The sequence below is a fragment of the Siphateles boraxobius genome, unplaced genomic scaffold (assembly GCF_051911475.1).
Source record: "Siphateles boraxobius isolate OS27281-9 unplaced genomic scaffold, OSU_SipBor_1 31, whole genome shotgun sequence".
In the NCBI taxonomy this organism is placed as follows: domain Eukaryota; kingdom Metazoa; phylum Chordata; class Actinopteri; order Cypriniformes; family Leuciscidae; genus Siphateles; species Siphateles boraxobius.
The window spans coordinates 11,355,385-11,373,204 of NW_027508931.1; the positions used below are offsets into that span (position 1 = coordinate 11,355,385).

Consider the following 17,820-nt stretch of genomic DNA (forward strand, 5'->3'; position numbering starts at 1 on the left):
CTTGTCCACATACAAAGAAAGAGCAGAAACACCCTCCGCTTTGGAGGCAACTTTGGAGACAACTCTCTTTGGAGCCAGGAATTTAACTTTTTCTTAGCTTTAGTAATTACTGGATCAAAGTTTAATTTCCCTCTCGCATTAACATCTTTACAAATTGTAACACCAAATAATTCACTTGAGACTTAACAATATTGTGCAGGAATGGAGCAGTACAAGACTTTAAGGGAAGGAGTTCACATTTATCTAAATTCAAAGATAGACCAGAAGCTTTTGAGAACACTTTAATAAGATCAAGAGCAATAGGGATCTGCAAGTCATTTTTTAAAAAGAGTGTGGTATTATCAGCTAATTGAGTTATAATAATGTGTTTATCTGCTATATTAACCCCTTGTAATTGACTATTCAACAGGGAAGTAGTAAGGAGTTGAGCGGCCATCAAGAACAAATAAGGCGATACCGGGCAACCCTGGCGCACCCCTCGAAACACATTAAACCTTGGAGAAGTGCCAGATTTCAGATTAATTGAGCAGTTACCATTTTTGTATAACGTTCGGACAGTTTTGCAAAATAAATTACCAAAACCAAATTCACACATGGGACTGCAAAATAAATTCATGTTCAAGGGAATCAAAGGCTTTATAAAAATAAAAATAAAAGAATAAAACTCTCATCTCTAATCAGTTCATTGCAACAAATCTAAAACAAGGCGTATATTGTTAGCAATATGCAACTTTGGGATGAAACCTGACTAAGATTTGGTCTATTATTGTACCTAGAACCCGTTTAAGTCTTTTGGCCAGTAACAAAGCTAATATTTTAATCTCAGTTTAACAAGGACGCCAGTGATCAATCAAAAGAATGTCTTTCTTATTAAAGTAAGTAATCCCTCTGAAAAAGTAGGTGGACGTGTCTCAGGAGCAAAACTCTCCAAAACATTTTCAAGCAGGAAAGGTGCTAACTCTAAAGCAAAACTACAACAACAACAAAAAACCTAGAAAAGATTCGGCTGTCAGCCCACCTGTGCCCAGAGACTTTGATTGTTCTTAAGAGCTTCAATAGTCTCAGTCAATTATTTCATCAATGGATATATCACTATCGCAGGTGCTCTTATCTTCATCATCTTCATCCTATAATCTTTCAAAGACAGGAAAAAAGACAAAGCTGAGTCTTTGCAATATTTAGAGTTGTAAAGATTTGTGTAGAAGTTTGCACAAAATGTTCCGATTTCCTTAGGATCAGAAATAACCGTACCGTTTACATTTAAAGCGTTAATAGTTAAATTTCTAAAATTATACTTTTCCATTCTGAAGAAATATGCTGTACTTTGTTCTCCTTGCTCTAGCCACCTTCTTCTAGAGCGAATAAAAGTACGCTCTGCCTTATTCTTATAGAGTTAGCAGATCAACAAATTCTGCCAATTCAGCTTCTGACAAACCATCCTGCATTTTCCCAGAGAGAGTCATTATTTGTAAATGACAGTCTCTCCTCTTCACATCTTTTACGTTTAGCTAGAAGTCTGCCAAAATTCCTAGCACACTTGCTAATTTCATGTTTAAGAAATTCCCAACTGAGGCCGTATTTATTTTCCTTTTGTGCTTTGATCCAGTAATATTCAATCAAAAATCTAATGTTTTCCCTTAATTGATCATGCTTAAGCAAAGAAGAGTTAAGCTGCTAATAAGTCTTGAAGAAGAGAGAACTGAAGATAGAGGGGATTGGATAAGAGTTGCTTTATGATCAGAAGGAAAACAAACTCTGTTATTGCGCCTCATTACGTGCCCCCTGACGTCACTCGCGATTCCGGGCACGCCCCCTTCAATCCTGTGTTTGGACATCCTCACATCAGCAACACTCCGCGCATCCCTTCATGCGCGGTCTGGACACGAATGTGGAGGCGGAGGAGGGGGTCTCGCGCTCTTTCTGTCTCTCTTTCTCTCTCTCAGTCCAGCCATTTAAATATCAACCCGTACATCAGGAGGAGCCTACTGACGCCAAGGCACCCTGCTTGGATCACATTATTGCTCGGCTTTTTTAAGAGGAGCGTCGCACGGGATGTCAAGCCTCCTGGAAAACCCTCTGCAGGCGGTGCTCTATCTGAAGGAGCTCACCGCCATCGTGCAGAATCAACAGAGTCTGATCCAAACCCAGCGATACCGGATAGACATACTCGAGCGCCGGCTGGAGGATCTAGCGGGTGAGAACCGGCAGCTCCGGGACTCCAGCAGCAGCCATCACCGGCACCCTCCCCGCTATCACCCGCCTCCGCCCCCCCGCACCTCCAGCCTGCCCCGAACCAGCAGAGCCGGGACACCCCCGGTTCAAACTCAGCAGCACCATTCTCCTCTGGACATGCAGCTTGTGCCTGCTGGACCCAGCAATACCAGTCCGGACTCTGCTGATGAAGATGATGATGACGCTCAGAACCCTTGCTGTAGGTCCCTGGTCCCACAGACACCTGCCAGCATGTGCCGAGCTGTGGGACTCCCACGGACATCTGAGTGAGTTCTCATACCACAGTTTCTCAAATCACTCTTTCTTTAGGAAAACACGAGATTGTTGAGATGTTGAGGCAGATTAGATGCGCCAACATGATTACATAACAGAGGAATTTCACTATGCAGGCCACAGTGAATATGCAATTGCACATTAATAATTCATTGATCATAAAACGAATGACGATTTGCATTTATAAAACCTTTTAGCGTTCTGTTTTTAAGATCATGTGGGTGTGTAATCAGTTCTTATATATATGCGAGCGAGTGAATGTGTGTGTGTGTGTGCACTGCTATGTCCAGTCTTTAAATAACCGCACACTCTAAAATGGAAGAAAAACGATTATAGCAATAGTTCAGTACATTCACTCTTACCAGGGCAAAAGGTTTCGAGAAGGAGGTTTTTAATGCACGTCTGATTATTTTGCTGCAAGAATGCATTTTAAAAAGCACTTAAAAACACTTTATTGCCAGAGATCTACATGCGCGCAGCCATGCACACACATATTTATACATAAAGTGAGGCTTTAAGTGACATTCCCATAGTGTATGTGAATTTGATCCGCCAGCTGGAATCTAATCCACAGTAAGAGAGAGAAAGATTGAGAGACTGTGTGTGTGTGTGTGTGTGTGTCATCTATTAGGGCTGCTCATCTGCTTCAGTGCACATCCCACGCTACCTTTGTAGAGTATTCCCTGTGTGTGTGTGTGTGTGTGTGTGTGTTAACCCCTCGAGCAATACTGGAATGATACATTCTGCTCTGATTTGTTTAATTGTAGCATTATCGTTCCTTTAGGGTAAAAAACACTTGAGTGTGAGAGTATGTTACCTTGCTGTGTGTTTATGACAGAATACATATAGTTGTACTGGAAGTGTGATACTCTTATTGCTAATGAGTTTTAAGGCCGAATTATGCTCATGCACGCAGCTCATTAAAGGTAATCTCACATTGCTATCATTAGCGTGTCTGGTTATGACAGGTATATTTTGAGACGGTTGCATCTTTATTAGCGAGTGAAGATGGACTGTTTGCGATAGACAATTCTACCATCATTTACTAACCCTCATGTCATTTTCTTTCTTCCGTGGAACAAAAATGTAGCGTGCACTTTTTAAAAAACCCAAGAAAGCAGCTGGGAATTTTACATGCACAACAGAATATTGCATTGATAATGCATATTACATAATAACCACAATAGCAGGAGTGTAAGGAAGTGATATGCAAATGTAATTATATTAATAGCACATTCTCATGTTTTGCTCAAGTGGGAAGTAAACATATTTGATGTGCTGTCAACAATGGAGGGCTCAAACAAGACTCACAGAAACAGCAAACAGGAAGTAGTTGGGGATTCCGAAAGAATTGTATACCCTTGCTTTGTGAACATTTCATTTCAAAATTCAATTAAGTTTGTTGTTTAGCATCAAGAAGGCAAGTGGTTATCAAATGCAGGTCTGTTCTGATAGAGTTGTAGATGCCTGTAAGAGCAAATAACCATTTATAAGGTAAAAGTGATATAATATATGAGTTATATAATATATGAGTTATCTGGTGTAACTCAGACAGACTACATTAAATACAGGCTCACTTGCATCAAGGACATGGTTTGGGCCAACTATAATATGTTTTCTGCAGTGAATGTCTGGCTGTCATTTTGGTTGCTATTTCCTGTAGCTCAAGTAGAAGAGTATGGCGCTAACAATGCTAAGGTTATAAACTTATAACAGTATGTGTATGAAAAATATTAATTTTAAAAACTTTTTAAAGTAAAATAACTAGCTTCCGGCCAAACAACATACGGATTCGACTTAAGGGTAAAGCACAACTTATGCAAGTAATGCAACATGGCTACTGCTGGAATTTACGCTACGCCATGACGCACTATGCTACGTTCGACGTCACAAGTCGTTTGGCCAGAAGCTATAGTTTACACCGTTTTAAATATTAATATATTACATACACAAACTCATCGCTTCACTTCAGAAGGCCTTTATTAAACCCCCGGAGCCGTGTGAAGTTCTTTTATGATGGATGAATGCACTTTTTTGAGCTTCAAACTGATGGTTGCAATCCACTGCCATTATAAAGCTCTGAGCGTCAGGGTGTTTAATATAACTCTGATTGTATTAATCTGAAAGAAGAAAGTCATATACACCTAGGATGGCTTGAGGGTGAGTAAATCATGGGCTAATTTTCATTTTAAAGTGAACAACTCCTTTAAGGCCCAAAAATCTGGATTCTGAAGCAAGACTAGTTCAGAACAAAACTAGTTACCATCACACTAAACTAATATAAGTACTTGAGGAAGACAAATGAAATGACATGTAAATAATAGTATTAATTGCCATAATGTGGATTTGAACATTTTCAGGAGTCAGACCGTCTTGCACCAGTTCTGCTGTCCAGCACCAGAGGCCCCAGAGGGAGATTCCAAAACCTGCTCCAGGTGAGGATGACACCTTCTGTAACAAGCCAATCAGAAGAGAGCTACACTTTCTACATGGCAAGCAAAATGTGCAATATGAGCAACAGTAAAAGTAAGCAGTAAGGAGAGTGTGAATATACTTGTTTACCATAGCTGTCTGCATCAGTTTAGTATTCCATCTTTTAAATGGTAGTGGTTTTCTGTTTGCGGTCCCTGATCTCTTGGCCTGAGGCATTCTGGGTGATGGGATTCAAGGCAATGGAATGTACATGCATGTGTGTGTGCGAGAAAGAGAGTTAGTGCATGCTGCATGTGTAGCTTAACCCTGGTCCATCCTTTGTCTGATAGACTGGAAAACTCTCGGCATGGATAAGCATCGTCACTCAGGTGGAGAGAGAGGCTGTGTGTGTGTGTGTGTGTATGTGTTTGTGATGTGCATGTGTGAATGTGGCAGGTCTGCACTATTTTGGGAACTTCAAACCATCTGAGCTTTGTTGACTGCATATTTTATTATAGGCGGGAACGAGACATTGTGTAGCTACGCTGGAGGAAATTCCTCCCTTCTCTACTTTTGTTAAAATCTTATGGGCTAATGCCAGCTTGGAACAGCTGGCCAATTGTTGCGAAGTATGCAAATACTGACAGGCTCGCGGACAGTATAAAATGCGTGGGCGTGACAATTGCGTCAGAATCACGACTGAACGCTGCACAGCTCTTTGAACAGCGGACACGGCGGCTAACGCAATGTCTCGTTCCCACCTCTCAGGGAACCGAGGTTACAATAGATAGTAGTATGAGAGTAGTGAAGATAAGCCCGGGGAAAACGGGGCCAAGCTACACCAGTCACGGAAGAGATCTGATAGGCGGAACTAGACCAGTAAGACATCATCCCTGACCCTATCAAAGTTGCATATACAAACGCAATGAAAGCGAAGGCTGCACTGATCCAGGGCAAGCACAACACAATAAACACTCAAGCATGAAAGTATGAAAAAGAATACTACTTAAATTAACAAACCATATTTGTTAATATTAGTATTTGTATTTATTAATACAAGTAAACACAGTGTCAACGGTGTTAGCAGTAACAACTGTATTAAACACTAGTAGCCATATACACCGAGTCAACAGCATAGCAGTAACCACTGCGTACAACTAGAACAGTTCACAATACATGAGTAAGGATTTTATCTCACCGAAAGCACTTGAGACGCCACAGGCGGTACATCCAGCTTGTAAAATCTGGCGAAGGTGTTCTGAGAAGACCAGCCAGCAGCAAAACATAAATCCTGGAAGACTTTCCTCTAGACCAGGCCCACGAAGAGGCAATAGCCCTCATCGAATGAGCTCATATGTTAGGGGGGACAACCTTCCCCTGTCATGCGTATGCCAGCGCGACAGTGTCCACAATCCAGTGAGAAAGTCTCTGTTTTGAGACAGTTTACTATTTCCTTAGTACAGCAACCAAGCACAAGAAAAGCTGGCCCGACTGAAGAAGGCAGCCACGCGATTCCCATACATCCGCAAAACCCTGACAGGGCAAACAGTGCTTTGAGCGTCAGCGTTACGCCAGCATGAGACCTCAGAAAATAAGCGGGCAGAAAAACATCCTGTGCTTTAGGCAGGTAGCCCGTCTCGGCCGGAGAGTAACACTGCAGTCGCTGGGTCCGAAACAGATAATATCACCGTCCATGAGAACACGTGTAAGTCTACAATGCGCTTAGCTGAAACAAGGGCATGGAGCAGAGCCGTTTTTTGGGGGGGGGGGGGTTTCAGGGAAAGCTCCTTAATAGCAATCGAAACTAAGAGCTCGAAAGGCGGTAGAGAATGAGCCCTCAAAGCTAGAGTTAGATCCCTCCCCACTCTGGGAGGACACGCTACCCAGAGAATCTGACCACCAGAGCATGCCTTCCGATCGATTGCCCGTAACTGGGGAACGATACGAAGCAGTAGCGGCCACGTATTCCTTCTGCGTGGGTGCACTCACATTATTTTGCAGTCTGTGCTGGAGGAAGCGCCAAAAATCCGACACGGGGGGAATCACCAGGTCAACGTCAATGTCCTGGCACCATTTACACCAATCACAGAGTAGAACAACAGCCAATAGCGTCACTGCTCTTGGAGTGCTCACAGCTGATAGGCAGGGCCAAACCAATGAGCTGCTCAGCTCAAGTACACCAGAATTGCATATCAGCTAGAATCTTAGACTGTATTGAACAATACAGAGCAGCATAACAGCACAACAGCATAATCACAAATCAGTATATACATAAGCACAGCGTCAGCGGGCGTAGCGACGACAACTGTGAATATACGCAGTTAGATCCTAATAGCCAGTTGCACTGAAGAATACAGGGCAACATAACAGCATAAACACATATCAGTATGTACATAAGCACAGCATCAGCAGCAGTAGCGATGACAACTGTGAATATATGTAGTTAGATCAGAATAGCCAGTTGCACTGAAGGATACAGGGCAACATAATGGCACAAAGACATATCAGTATGTACATAAGCACAGCGTCAGCAGCCAAAGCGGCAACGACTGCTCAAACCTGTTGTCAAGACTCAATTGTTGAAATGATACATCTTCTGATGCTAAACTAGGGCACATCATCAGTGATGTTCCTGATCTCATCGGGTGTTTCGGGTCTTTCGAAACATCAGACACCCTCCTTCAGGCGACCCAGCTGAGGTTGATCAGGGCTCAGCCTCTGCCCTAGCAGCATTTAACCACGGATCTGTTCTTTTGATCCAGAGCCACCTCGAAGCCTTCTCTGCAGCCTCTGTGCTATTGCCAATAGCCCTTCTCCTTCTCTCACCTGTGATGCTGAGTGCAGTGTAGGCCCGAGGGACTTCCCTGCAAAGCCTCTGCACACCACCTCCACAGGTAAGCACCTTGCCTTCCTGCCTTGGTTGTGGCAGTCGCTGACGAAGCCATCATATTTCTCCCTCTTCCTCTCAAAGGCTTCCTCCATTTGGTCTTCCCATGGCACAGTGAGCTCCAACATGACCAGGTTCTTTGTTGCCTCAGATACAGATAAGACAATGTCAGGCCTCAGAGTGGTCTCGACGACATGCTGGGGGAACTTAGCCTGTCTGCCCAAGTCCACTTTCAGCTGCCAATCCTGTGCAGTGTTCAGAAGCCCTGATGTTATCTTGGAAGATTTTTCTGGCTGATGAAGCTGATGGTTTGCTTGGAGGGCGTGATCTTCCTCCCCACAGGGGAGGCCCATCTAGTCCTAGTCCCATCTAGTCCAGGCACCCTGACGTGCCATTTCCACTGCTTTGCTGGACCTCTCCTCCTCCACCGCCGCCCTCACCTCGCTTTGAACTAGCTGCCTCCGCTCCTTCCCCCGAGCCTTGTCAAACCGGGGCCCTTGAAAGGTTCCTTGCCCAGCCCTTCCTCTGGCCACTGCTCCCACTAGGACACCATAGCGCAGCCGTGACTACCGTCTACTGCTGCCTCAGCCCTCCATTTCCTCCACGTCTTGACCTCTACTCCTGCCCCGGAGACTTTGGAGTACTAGACTCACGGAGCTGTAGCACCTCTCTTGCTCTCAAGACCTTGAACTCCTCTTCGATGGATTTTAGCGGGAGCTGCAGCTTGCAGGTGTTTCCATAAAGGACGATGCTGCTTAAGCTCCTCAAGAAACCCAGCCATCTCCTTAGGTAGCGGCTGACTCTCCTTTCTGGTTGTGAGATGGTGGAAATTGAAATCTCAATACTGAAGCAGAGGCCACAGTATCCTTGGCAGAATCCCTTGTTGGTACACCCATGCCTTAAATTTTTCCAGGGAACCCAGTTTTGTTGACATTCTTCAGCCAGCTCTCCAGCTCCTCGTAAGTGTTTTTGATGGATGTTGTATCCCTGAGGCTGCTGTCGAAGATCTTTCCCAGGCTTTTTACTGTTTTTTCAGACAGGGTCAGGTTTGAGTTCCTGAGATGATAAAACAAAACTTCTCAACCATCCTGCCCTTCTTTAGCACTAAAGATCTGGATTTGGTTGCTTGAATGACATCCTGGCCTCCAGACCCTTCAGGATTCATCTGCCTCCAGACACTAACTCCATTGTCACTGTGAGGCCATTCATAAAGACACGGTTTGGTGGTTGCCGCATTCCAGTTCCGGTTCAGCAGTTTTCACCAACATGTTCATTGCCAGATCGAACAGGATCACTGAAATGGTGCAGCCTGTAAGGATTCCCAACTCCAGCCTGTGCCACTCTGATGTTGTTGACCCAGATGAGACTCTCAGCTTGAAATAACTGTAGTAATCCTGGATAAGGTCTCTAACTATGGCAGGAACATGGTGCCTCTCCAGAGCCTCCTGTACCAGTTTGTGGGGGATAGAGCCATAGGCATTGGCAAGGTCTAACCACAGCACCACCAGATAACCCCTATTCTCCTTTGCTTCTCTGAGGAGCTGTGTAACCACGCCTGTGTGCTCTAGGCAGCCTCGAACACCTGGTATGCCGCCTTTCTGCACAGAGGAGTCTATGTATCCATTTTTGAGGAAAAACTCTCCCAACCGCTTCGCAATTATGCTGAAGAAGATCTTTCCTTCAATACTTAAAAGCGAGATGATTCTGGAGTGGCTGATGGTCTTGGAGTCTTCTTCTTTTGGGATCCACACTCCCTCTGCACACCGCCACTGTTTTAGAGTTTTTCCTTTCCTCCAAATGACTCTTAGGATCCTCCACATCCGATGTAGCAGCTTAGGGCAGTACTTATACACCTTGTTCGATGTTCCGCTTGGTCCTGGTGCAGACCTAGACCTTGCCTTCCTTACCACTTCCTGTACTTCTTTCAGGAGGGGCTCCCTCAGGTCAAATGCCTCTACAGGCTCTGGTGGTGTTATCAAGGCATCACACTGCCCCAACTCTTGTTCTCTGGAGGGGTCGCTAAAGGTATTTGAAAGCAGATGGTTGTTTTCCCTTTCGAAGAGACTAGGCGTCCACCTTTTTCTGCCCGAGTAGCTGCTTGGTGAACTCGAATGGGTTTCTAATAAAGGCTGCTCTCCTCCTAGCCCTCTCCCTTCACTGCCTCCTGTGTAGCTCGGCTCTGCGCAGTGTAACAAGCTTCTTCCTTAAGATACAGCGCAGCTCTGCCAGTGACCCGCGCTCCTCTTCACCAGCTTCCTTGTACTACTTCTTTAGGATTTTCAGCTCTATTCTGATGTTATGGATTTTGACTGCCCTCTGGTTTTTGGTGTTCGGCTAAGTTACTCCTCTAACCTACTCCACACCAAACCTCTCAACCACCACGTTCACTATGATGGTCATCATAGTTTGCAGCGTCCTCTCCACACCACCTTTGGCCGTTGCTTCCAGCACCTTATCCACATCCTCATCAAACATCTGCCACTCGGCTGTTTTACATGCTTGAGGCCACCTGATCCTCCTCGTCTTGGGCTGTATGACTGGGGGGACAGTTTGTACCATATGGAGGCTCTGGGCTGCTTATGGGGTGCTTCCGGGCCCTGCTCCTCCTCTTACTCACCAGGGGCCGGTTGCACCAGCTGTGCGTAAGTTACAACTTAGCCTAGTTTTGACGTAAATGGGCACTAAGTTACAACTTACGAACTGTAACGAGTCAGCTCCGAGGGGAAATATTAATAATGAGTAATAACTTGTTATGATTAATTATGAATATTTGGGTCAGTTAATTGGATAAACTGGACATGGCTAAATTAATATTGCAATCAAATACTCAGTTCGTCCAACGAACTCTTTTGATTATTAATTTATTCTAAGAAAAGGGTATCTTCCATGGCCACAGAAGGATAATTATTTCTTAGCATGTACAGCGCTTTGAGCATGTAGCAACATCAAGATCATAAAAGAGACTTTGCTGCAAGCAGTAAATCAGAACCAAATACATAAAGTGCATAAGTTTTATTAACTAAATCATAAACATGAATAAACTAAACAAACATACATAAATACAGGTGTATGAAAAAGGAGTGAGAGATGGAATGATGTAACGATGGAGAAGATCCATCTAACTATGAGAAGAACCAACAGCATTTCATTTTCACATTTCATTGAATTGAATACTTGCATTTGTAGTGGGAACAATTCTTGAAGTTGTGGAAAATTGAAGTTGTTGAGGGTTCCGGCAGTGGCAAGTGGAAGTTGTTCTTTCTCCAGGAGCACATCGCTAGGTTTGGTCAAGGCCTGGGGCCCTGTTGAGGCCACGCCGAGCACCCAGGAGAAGTGAGGAAGTCGGAAGAGTGGGTGATTGGAGTCGTTGTTGGTTGGGGCTGTGTTCCAAAACTCCTGAGATTGTCCTTGGTTCTTTGTGAGAGAGTCTTCTCTCTCCTGCGTGAGCCCATATCTGGTTGGATCAAGGCCTGCTGAGCCCTGGGGCCCCCGTGGAGGGGGAGGGGGTTCCCCAGTATCACCAGAAACAGTGTTGCAGTGTCTCTAATAAAGCCTGAGAAAGATCCAACCCCTAAGGGTTGACTGGACCAATAAGCAAAGTGAAATGTCCGAATGGGAAGGTTGCTCTAGTTAATTTACGAGTCTTTGTCCCAAGCGTGGTTATACCTTCATTAATGCTCAGATAGATATAACACATCCACACTGCATTCTAGAAGAAGGTGCTGTAGATTAAAGTGTGAGTCATTAAATAAGGATTGATTAGGTAGGAGGCATGATACAGGTGAGGTTACATTGATCATTAGTTGGTTGTATACCAAGGTACATTCCATAATATATATACATAATAGTACACAAGACAGTAAACCATTTACACTGTTTCTTTCACAGTTTTATGCATGTTCATTTATAGATCAGTTAGTCTATGATTAATGCAGCAAAGTCTGTTTTAAAGAGGGTTTCTGCCTTCCCCATTGTTCCTGCCTTTCTGTGTTCCTGTCATTTGGGATGTTAGTTTTGGAGTTTCATAAACCTTTGTATATAATGAATAATTAGTGTGTGTCTGATGGGTCCAGACCCTACAGGACTACTGAATATTTTTACGTTGCACCATTAAACTTAGTTTAAACGTAACTCTACGTTCCAACTAAATATTTACGGCAGCCTCCGATCAGGAGTAACGGTTGGAATAAAATATCAGACAGACTGAACTGCATCAATAAGCTCTTCTTTTACCTGACAGACTTCAATTCTTTAGACATCTATGATAATGCTGACATTTACACTTACTTACATTTTAAGAGAGAGAACATTATGTGAAAAGATAACTTTGTTAGCGGCTCTTTAACACCAACCCGTCCTAAACAGCGCGGTTGTGTGCATCGGTCCATGTTGTGCATGTCAAATATCAGTCATAATCAATAAACGTAATGTCTTATGTTTTTTGTATCAATATTTATTTATGGATCCTTATTAATTTCATTTCAAATACAGCTTCTGAATGTTATTTACATATAAAAACACTTATGTTATTCATGATCAAGTATCGTATTTAATGGAAACTTATTTTTACCGTTAGTAACGTGAGGGACAAGAAGTTCGAATGAAGGATAAACTGAAATGCACGGCAATTCAACACAACTTCTGCTCAAGTGTCTGAAGGCTGCTATTGGTTCATTGAGGCTAAACGTCATATTATGCGACTATGCATTACTTTACGGAGAGTTTACGACCTACTAGCTACGTTCTACCTTACAAACAAATGGTGCAACGGAATATAGTGCAGAGTTAGTTACAAACTAGCTAGTAGTTACTAAGCCTCTAGTGTGGACTTTACGTTCCAATTTAAGAAAGAACTTACGAGCGGCTGGTGCCAGCGATATTTTTTTCTTTCAGTGAGTGTGTATATAATGAGGTAACAGCCTATAGTTAAGCATTGTTTTTACATTAGAATTTTTACAAAAAATTACATGAATTACAGTGTTGAGGAAACATGCTTGGGTGTTCAAAAACTGTTGGCACTTTGCCACTTTTTTTTAGCATGTTTTTATGTAGTTTTTGGGACGTGAGTTGGTGACATCATTTTTGCCTGTTGCACAAATGGTCCAGGTTCAGTGGTAAACTAAAGTTTAATGCTTAGGGTTAGAAGTTTGTTTAAATCACTAATCCTAAGCCTGAGCAAGCACCAGTAATGAAGTTTACAGATATTATTGATGAACCGTAGAGAGCAGCTTTAATTTTCTCCAAATTATAGTAAAGAGGGTTACTGAGAAAATGGAACAAAAGGGAAAATATAAGCATGCATTAGCTTCTCACCTCTTATTTGCAGGAATCGACAGCCTGGGTTTCTGCTTGATGTTTAAACTTGTAGTCATGCTCAATCTGTTTTTTAAACAGCTTGAAAGAGAAAGCATATTTATTTGAGTCATATCACAGGAAATTACATCAAACTCTTTGCTACCTGCATCACTTCGTACGTTCTCTCACATAATGAGTGATATCACATTTCAGATTGGGTCCTCAGATCAATAGTGTAGAAACTTAATGATCTGTACTGACCATGTGGATTGGTGTCTGTTCTCACTCTCACTCACATTTAAGGTTCAGCTGCATTTGTTCTCGTTCCTCAGAGTTAAACAGCACTTGGTGCATGAAAGATGGAAACCACTGCTCTCTGCCCCTTGTGTATTACAGAGCTTAAGTGGCCTTTACTCCGGGGTAGCAGCTAATGTGCTGACAGTGAATGCAGTCTGCAGTGTGCTAGTGTGTGTGTTGTAAACCCATGTCTACACCGAGAGAGAAACTAGAGAAAATGGAAATGGGGTTGAGCTGTGTTGTTAAGCAGAAGAAACGTACTTTGTGACATCTCTCATGATTTAAACATCCGCTTTCCACTCAGAGATGCTTTTCATGAGCTCAACATGAGAGAAAAATGGCTTTCTCATGTATGGGCTTACGTAAGATAGTGTAGAGAGTTCTGTTAAACTTTGAGATTTGGTTTGATTCAGTCTTTGGTTTTGGGGATTTATATGAAACCTATGCATTGTTAAATTATTATTTTTTGCAGAAGCAGTGTTTTATACACTTTGTGATATGTTTTAAATATACAATTTAAATAAAATAAAATGTATTCAATGAATAGTTTAAAATACAAAACTGAATTTTATTTTATTACAATTCAAATTTTGCTATTGCATTTAGTGTACTGTTTCTTATAATTAAACGATGATCTAAAACCTTCACTTGATTACCTCATTTTCCACAAAGACTGCGTTGAATTTGAAACCCGTGAAACCGCTCATGTAGTAATTAAGCAGAGTTAATTAGTCCTGAATGCACACTGGGTCTGATCAGTCTAGATTAAAAAACAGCAAATCTGGGTCAGCCACTTCTCACTTGTCATTCGAATCCTCAGCTCGATTCCTGCTGCAGGAGAGGAACAGAAAGATGACAAAAAAGAGGGTCAGCCTGACGTGCTCCCCTGCTCACATCCTCCAGAATATGAGCTCTCTCCTGATCTCAAACAAAATCAGGTAAGCCCCAACGGACAGGCATTTGTGCATGTGAAATTGACTGTTAGAGATTAATTTAGAGATCAATTTGAGTTAATAATTTATTTTCTATCTATCTATCTATCCATCTATCTATCTATCTATCTATCTATCTATCTATCTATCTATCTATCTATCTATCTATCTATCTATCTATCTATCTATCTATCTATCTATCTATCTATCTATCTATCTATCTATCTATCTATCTGTCTGTCTGTCTGTCTATCTATCTGTCCGTAGATAGAGGAGCTGGAGCAAAAGTACGGTGGTCCTTTGATTTCCCGGCGTGCGGCCTGTAAGATTCAGATGGCGTTTCGCCAGTACCAGCTCAGCAAGAACTTCCAGAAGATTCGTAACTCAGTTCTGGAGAGTGGGATCCCGCGGCGTATGTCAGTGCGCAGGGTCCGGGTGCAGAGGGAAAGTTTCTCTGCTGAACGGGCGCTGATGGAAGGATGTTCACTCATGGGCATCCCGCTCACACACTCCACGTCACTGCCAGTGGCCACAACAACCACACTCACACACCTGGAGGACACATTCACCGAACAGGTACAGTTACACTATTAATACACATGATGATACAGCATGAATTCTGTGCAATCAGTTCAGCCTATTTAAGGCTGATTTATACTTCTGCGTCAGACCTACACCGGAGCCTCTACACTATGCATTGGTTTTCATTTATACTTATGCGTCGTTGTCTGCGTTGACGCGCAATTTCACATGCAAAGGGGACCTGTGAAACCCGAGGGGGTTCTAGCAGACCAATCACAGGGCTCGCGTCCGCGTAGATTTGACGCGTTGTTACATTTTTGGAGAGGTACATGTCAGAGTACGCCGAAGGGTACGTGCGCTACGCACAGCCTACGACGTGAGTTCGACGCAGGAGTATAAATTGGGCTTTACTGTAGTTCAAGTACACATACTATTCTGTTCTATTCATACTATTTTATTGTTTGATTCTATTGCATTTGTTCTTTCTCCTCTGTTTGTTTGTTTTGTTGCATTCTGTTCTATTGTATTCCGTTCCATTCTATTCTATAGTATTTCATTGTCTTCAATTCAAATGTTTTTCTATTCGGTTGTATTAGGTTATATTATATTCAGTTCTACTTCATTAAATTCAAATATGTTGTATTCTGTTCTATTTTATTTAAATTTGTTCTGTTCTGTTCTATTCCATTCCATTCTATTCTATTCTATTCTATTCTGTTCCATTCTCCCTGCCAGGTTCAGACATTAGCACGGTCTATTGATGAGGCTTTGAGCGGCTGGAGTTCTATTCGAGACGGGGAAGGAGAGAAGTCCTCATCGGCCCCTCCCTCTGGATCCCATCCCGAGGGGCTCCTGATGGACCCCAATACCCTACAGGAGACCCCACCGGGCGGCTGTGGGGAGAACATACCCCGCAGCGCCAGTAAACTCATGATGGCTTTCAGGGATGTGACTGTTCAAATTGATAACCACAACTTTCGCCTCTCCTCCTCCTCCTCCATGCTGGAGTCAGTTTCCCTTGGTAACGGCATATCCAAGGAGACTGGCTCTGAAGCCCAAATGGGGGGAAAGATCGCAGGCCAGTCGGTTTCGTCGGGCACGGAGATGCCTGAGTTTCCACCTCCGCCACCCAGCGAGGAAGAGAAAGAGAACCAACAGCCAACCAGATCGGATGCAGTACCGACAGCAGAGGCGGACCTGGCTAGGAAACAGACCAATCAGACTGCACCCGAGACGGCGGAAAACAGCTCAGAGCCTGTCAGTAGCAGCAGCACCTCGACATCAGCGTGCGAGACGATGATTCTGTCTCTGCCCCGCCCACACTGCCAGGACACACCCTGCGGGACGCTGTCGACGGATATCGCACGTAAACGCCTTTACCGTATTGGACTCAACCTCTTCAATGTGTGAGTACAAAGGTTAAAGATAAATCTTTCCATTTAAAGTGGCCTTTTTAGTGTGTGTTACTTGTTTTGCAGTTTGTAAAGCTCAGATGTCCCCACAAAGACAGTAAAACCTACAAAAATTCAGTGTTATTTTAGTAATTCATATAAATTCATATAACTATAATATTTAACTAGAAAAGCAAAGTTTTTCATAGTAAATTATCAATTTTAGCTTTTCAAAGTCTTATTTGAAAGTATTGAAAAAAAAGTTTACAGTTTAAAGGTTTATAAGCCTTGCGAACAAATAACAATTTGATAGATTTGTTCCAAATACTAATCCAAAAAATGAGCAACAGTCATAGTGATGTGCGCTTTAGCCAGACGGTAAGCCACTTAATCTAATTTAATCTAACTTAGTCTAATTTAAAAACAATAGAATTTATTGGCAGGTACATTTGCTGTAAATAAAAATATGATTTCACAAAAGAGCTTTTGTTTGCCGGGTCAGTTTGCCCATGACTAAAGAGTTGAGTGCATTTTCATTATGCCTGCTGATACACACTGACAAATACACACACACTTGCACATGTATACATACAGACATACTCAAGAAGACTATATTACACTCCCTCAGGGGTGATTGTGAAGCTCTTTCTCTGCTCCATTTTGTGTGTGTTGCTCTTTCAGACAAACACACACACACACAGAGAGAGAGAGAGAGAGAGAGAGAGAGAGAGAGAGAGAGAGAGAGAGAGGGAATAAAGCCAATCCCCAGAGGATTCAGAGTGCATCAGCACTCAATTGAAATCTCAGATCAGATTCACTTTGACATGCTTGAGTAGTGCCACGGTTACCATGGTAACCAGGTGATCTACACTCACGGTTTTACTCAGGCTGTGTGACCAAGAGACAATGTTGTTTTTACAAGGTTTCTGTCAAGATGTATACAGGAATTGTATTTTTTTTCAGCTATTCACTCACAATGAGTAAGGGCAACGTAGCATGTTTGGGGTGATGCTTCTGTGTGTGTGTGTGTGTGTGTGTGTGTGTGTTTGTGTGTGTGTGTGTGTGTGTGTGCGTGTCTGTGTGTGTTTGCATGTGACCTGAGAAGATGTTCGGAGTGGTGGAAATAATGCACGTTACAGTTTTGTCATCTTGGAGTCTGATGCTAAAGAAATCAAGAAACAGACAAATATAAAGAGAGAATGAGAAGGAAATATCAGTATTATTATAAATGAACATCTCAATGCAATAGCACAAAGAAAACAGAAGCTTTCACTGGTGTCCATTCAAAAAGGCCATATGGCTTGTTTTTTCCTTTAAAATCAACTTATAATGAAGCAATGTCCACTCCCAAGTTTTTCATTTCACACTCCTTGCTTTCACTACATGCTTTGAAATGTCTTTATAATGGTCTTTACTGTCACTTTTGATCATTTTAATGCATCCTTGCTGAATGAAAGCAATTTCTTATTGACCCAAACTTTTCATTAGTAGTGTACATACATAAATATAAGATACTCAGTCCAGCTGTTATTGGCTGAGGGCTGCTAATACAGACGTTGTGATGCACATGTGGACATGT

The 17,820-nt window shown here is 42.7% G+C and overlaps 1 protein-coding gene and 1 pseudogene across 3 annotated transcripts in view; one reads left to right on the forward strand and one right to left on the reverse strand.

Annotated features, from left to right (window-relative positions):
• Positions 1-1,868: 1,868 nt before the first annotated feature.
• The window catches only part of iqsec3b (IQ motif and Sec7 domain ArfGEF 3b), a 38,336-nt gene continuing 22,384 nt past the window's right edge, over positions 1,869-17,820 (forward strand). For all 3 annotated transcript variants that reach the window (XM_077193834.1, XM_077193835.1, XM_077193836.1), the window contains exons 1-5: positions 1,869-2,498; positions 4,866-4,940; positions 14,217-14,334; positions 14,596-14,904; positions 15,586-16,256. In XM_077193834.1, coding sequence (XP_077049949.1) covers positions 2,053-2,498; positions 4,866-4,940; positions 14,217-14,334; positions 14,596-14,904; positions 15,586-16,256 — 1,619 coding nt within the window. In that variant the 5' untranslated portion in view covers positions 1,869-2,052. The remainder of the gene's footprint in view (positions 2,499-4,865; positions 4,941-14,216; positions 14,335-14,595; positions 14,905-15,585; positions 16,257-17,820) is intronic.
• On the reverse strand, positions 7,585-10,207 carry LOC143697083 (uncharacterized; annotated as a pseudogene).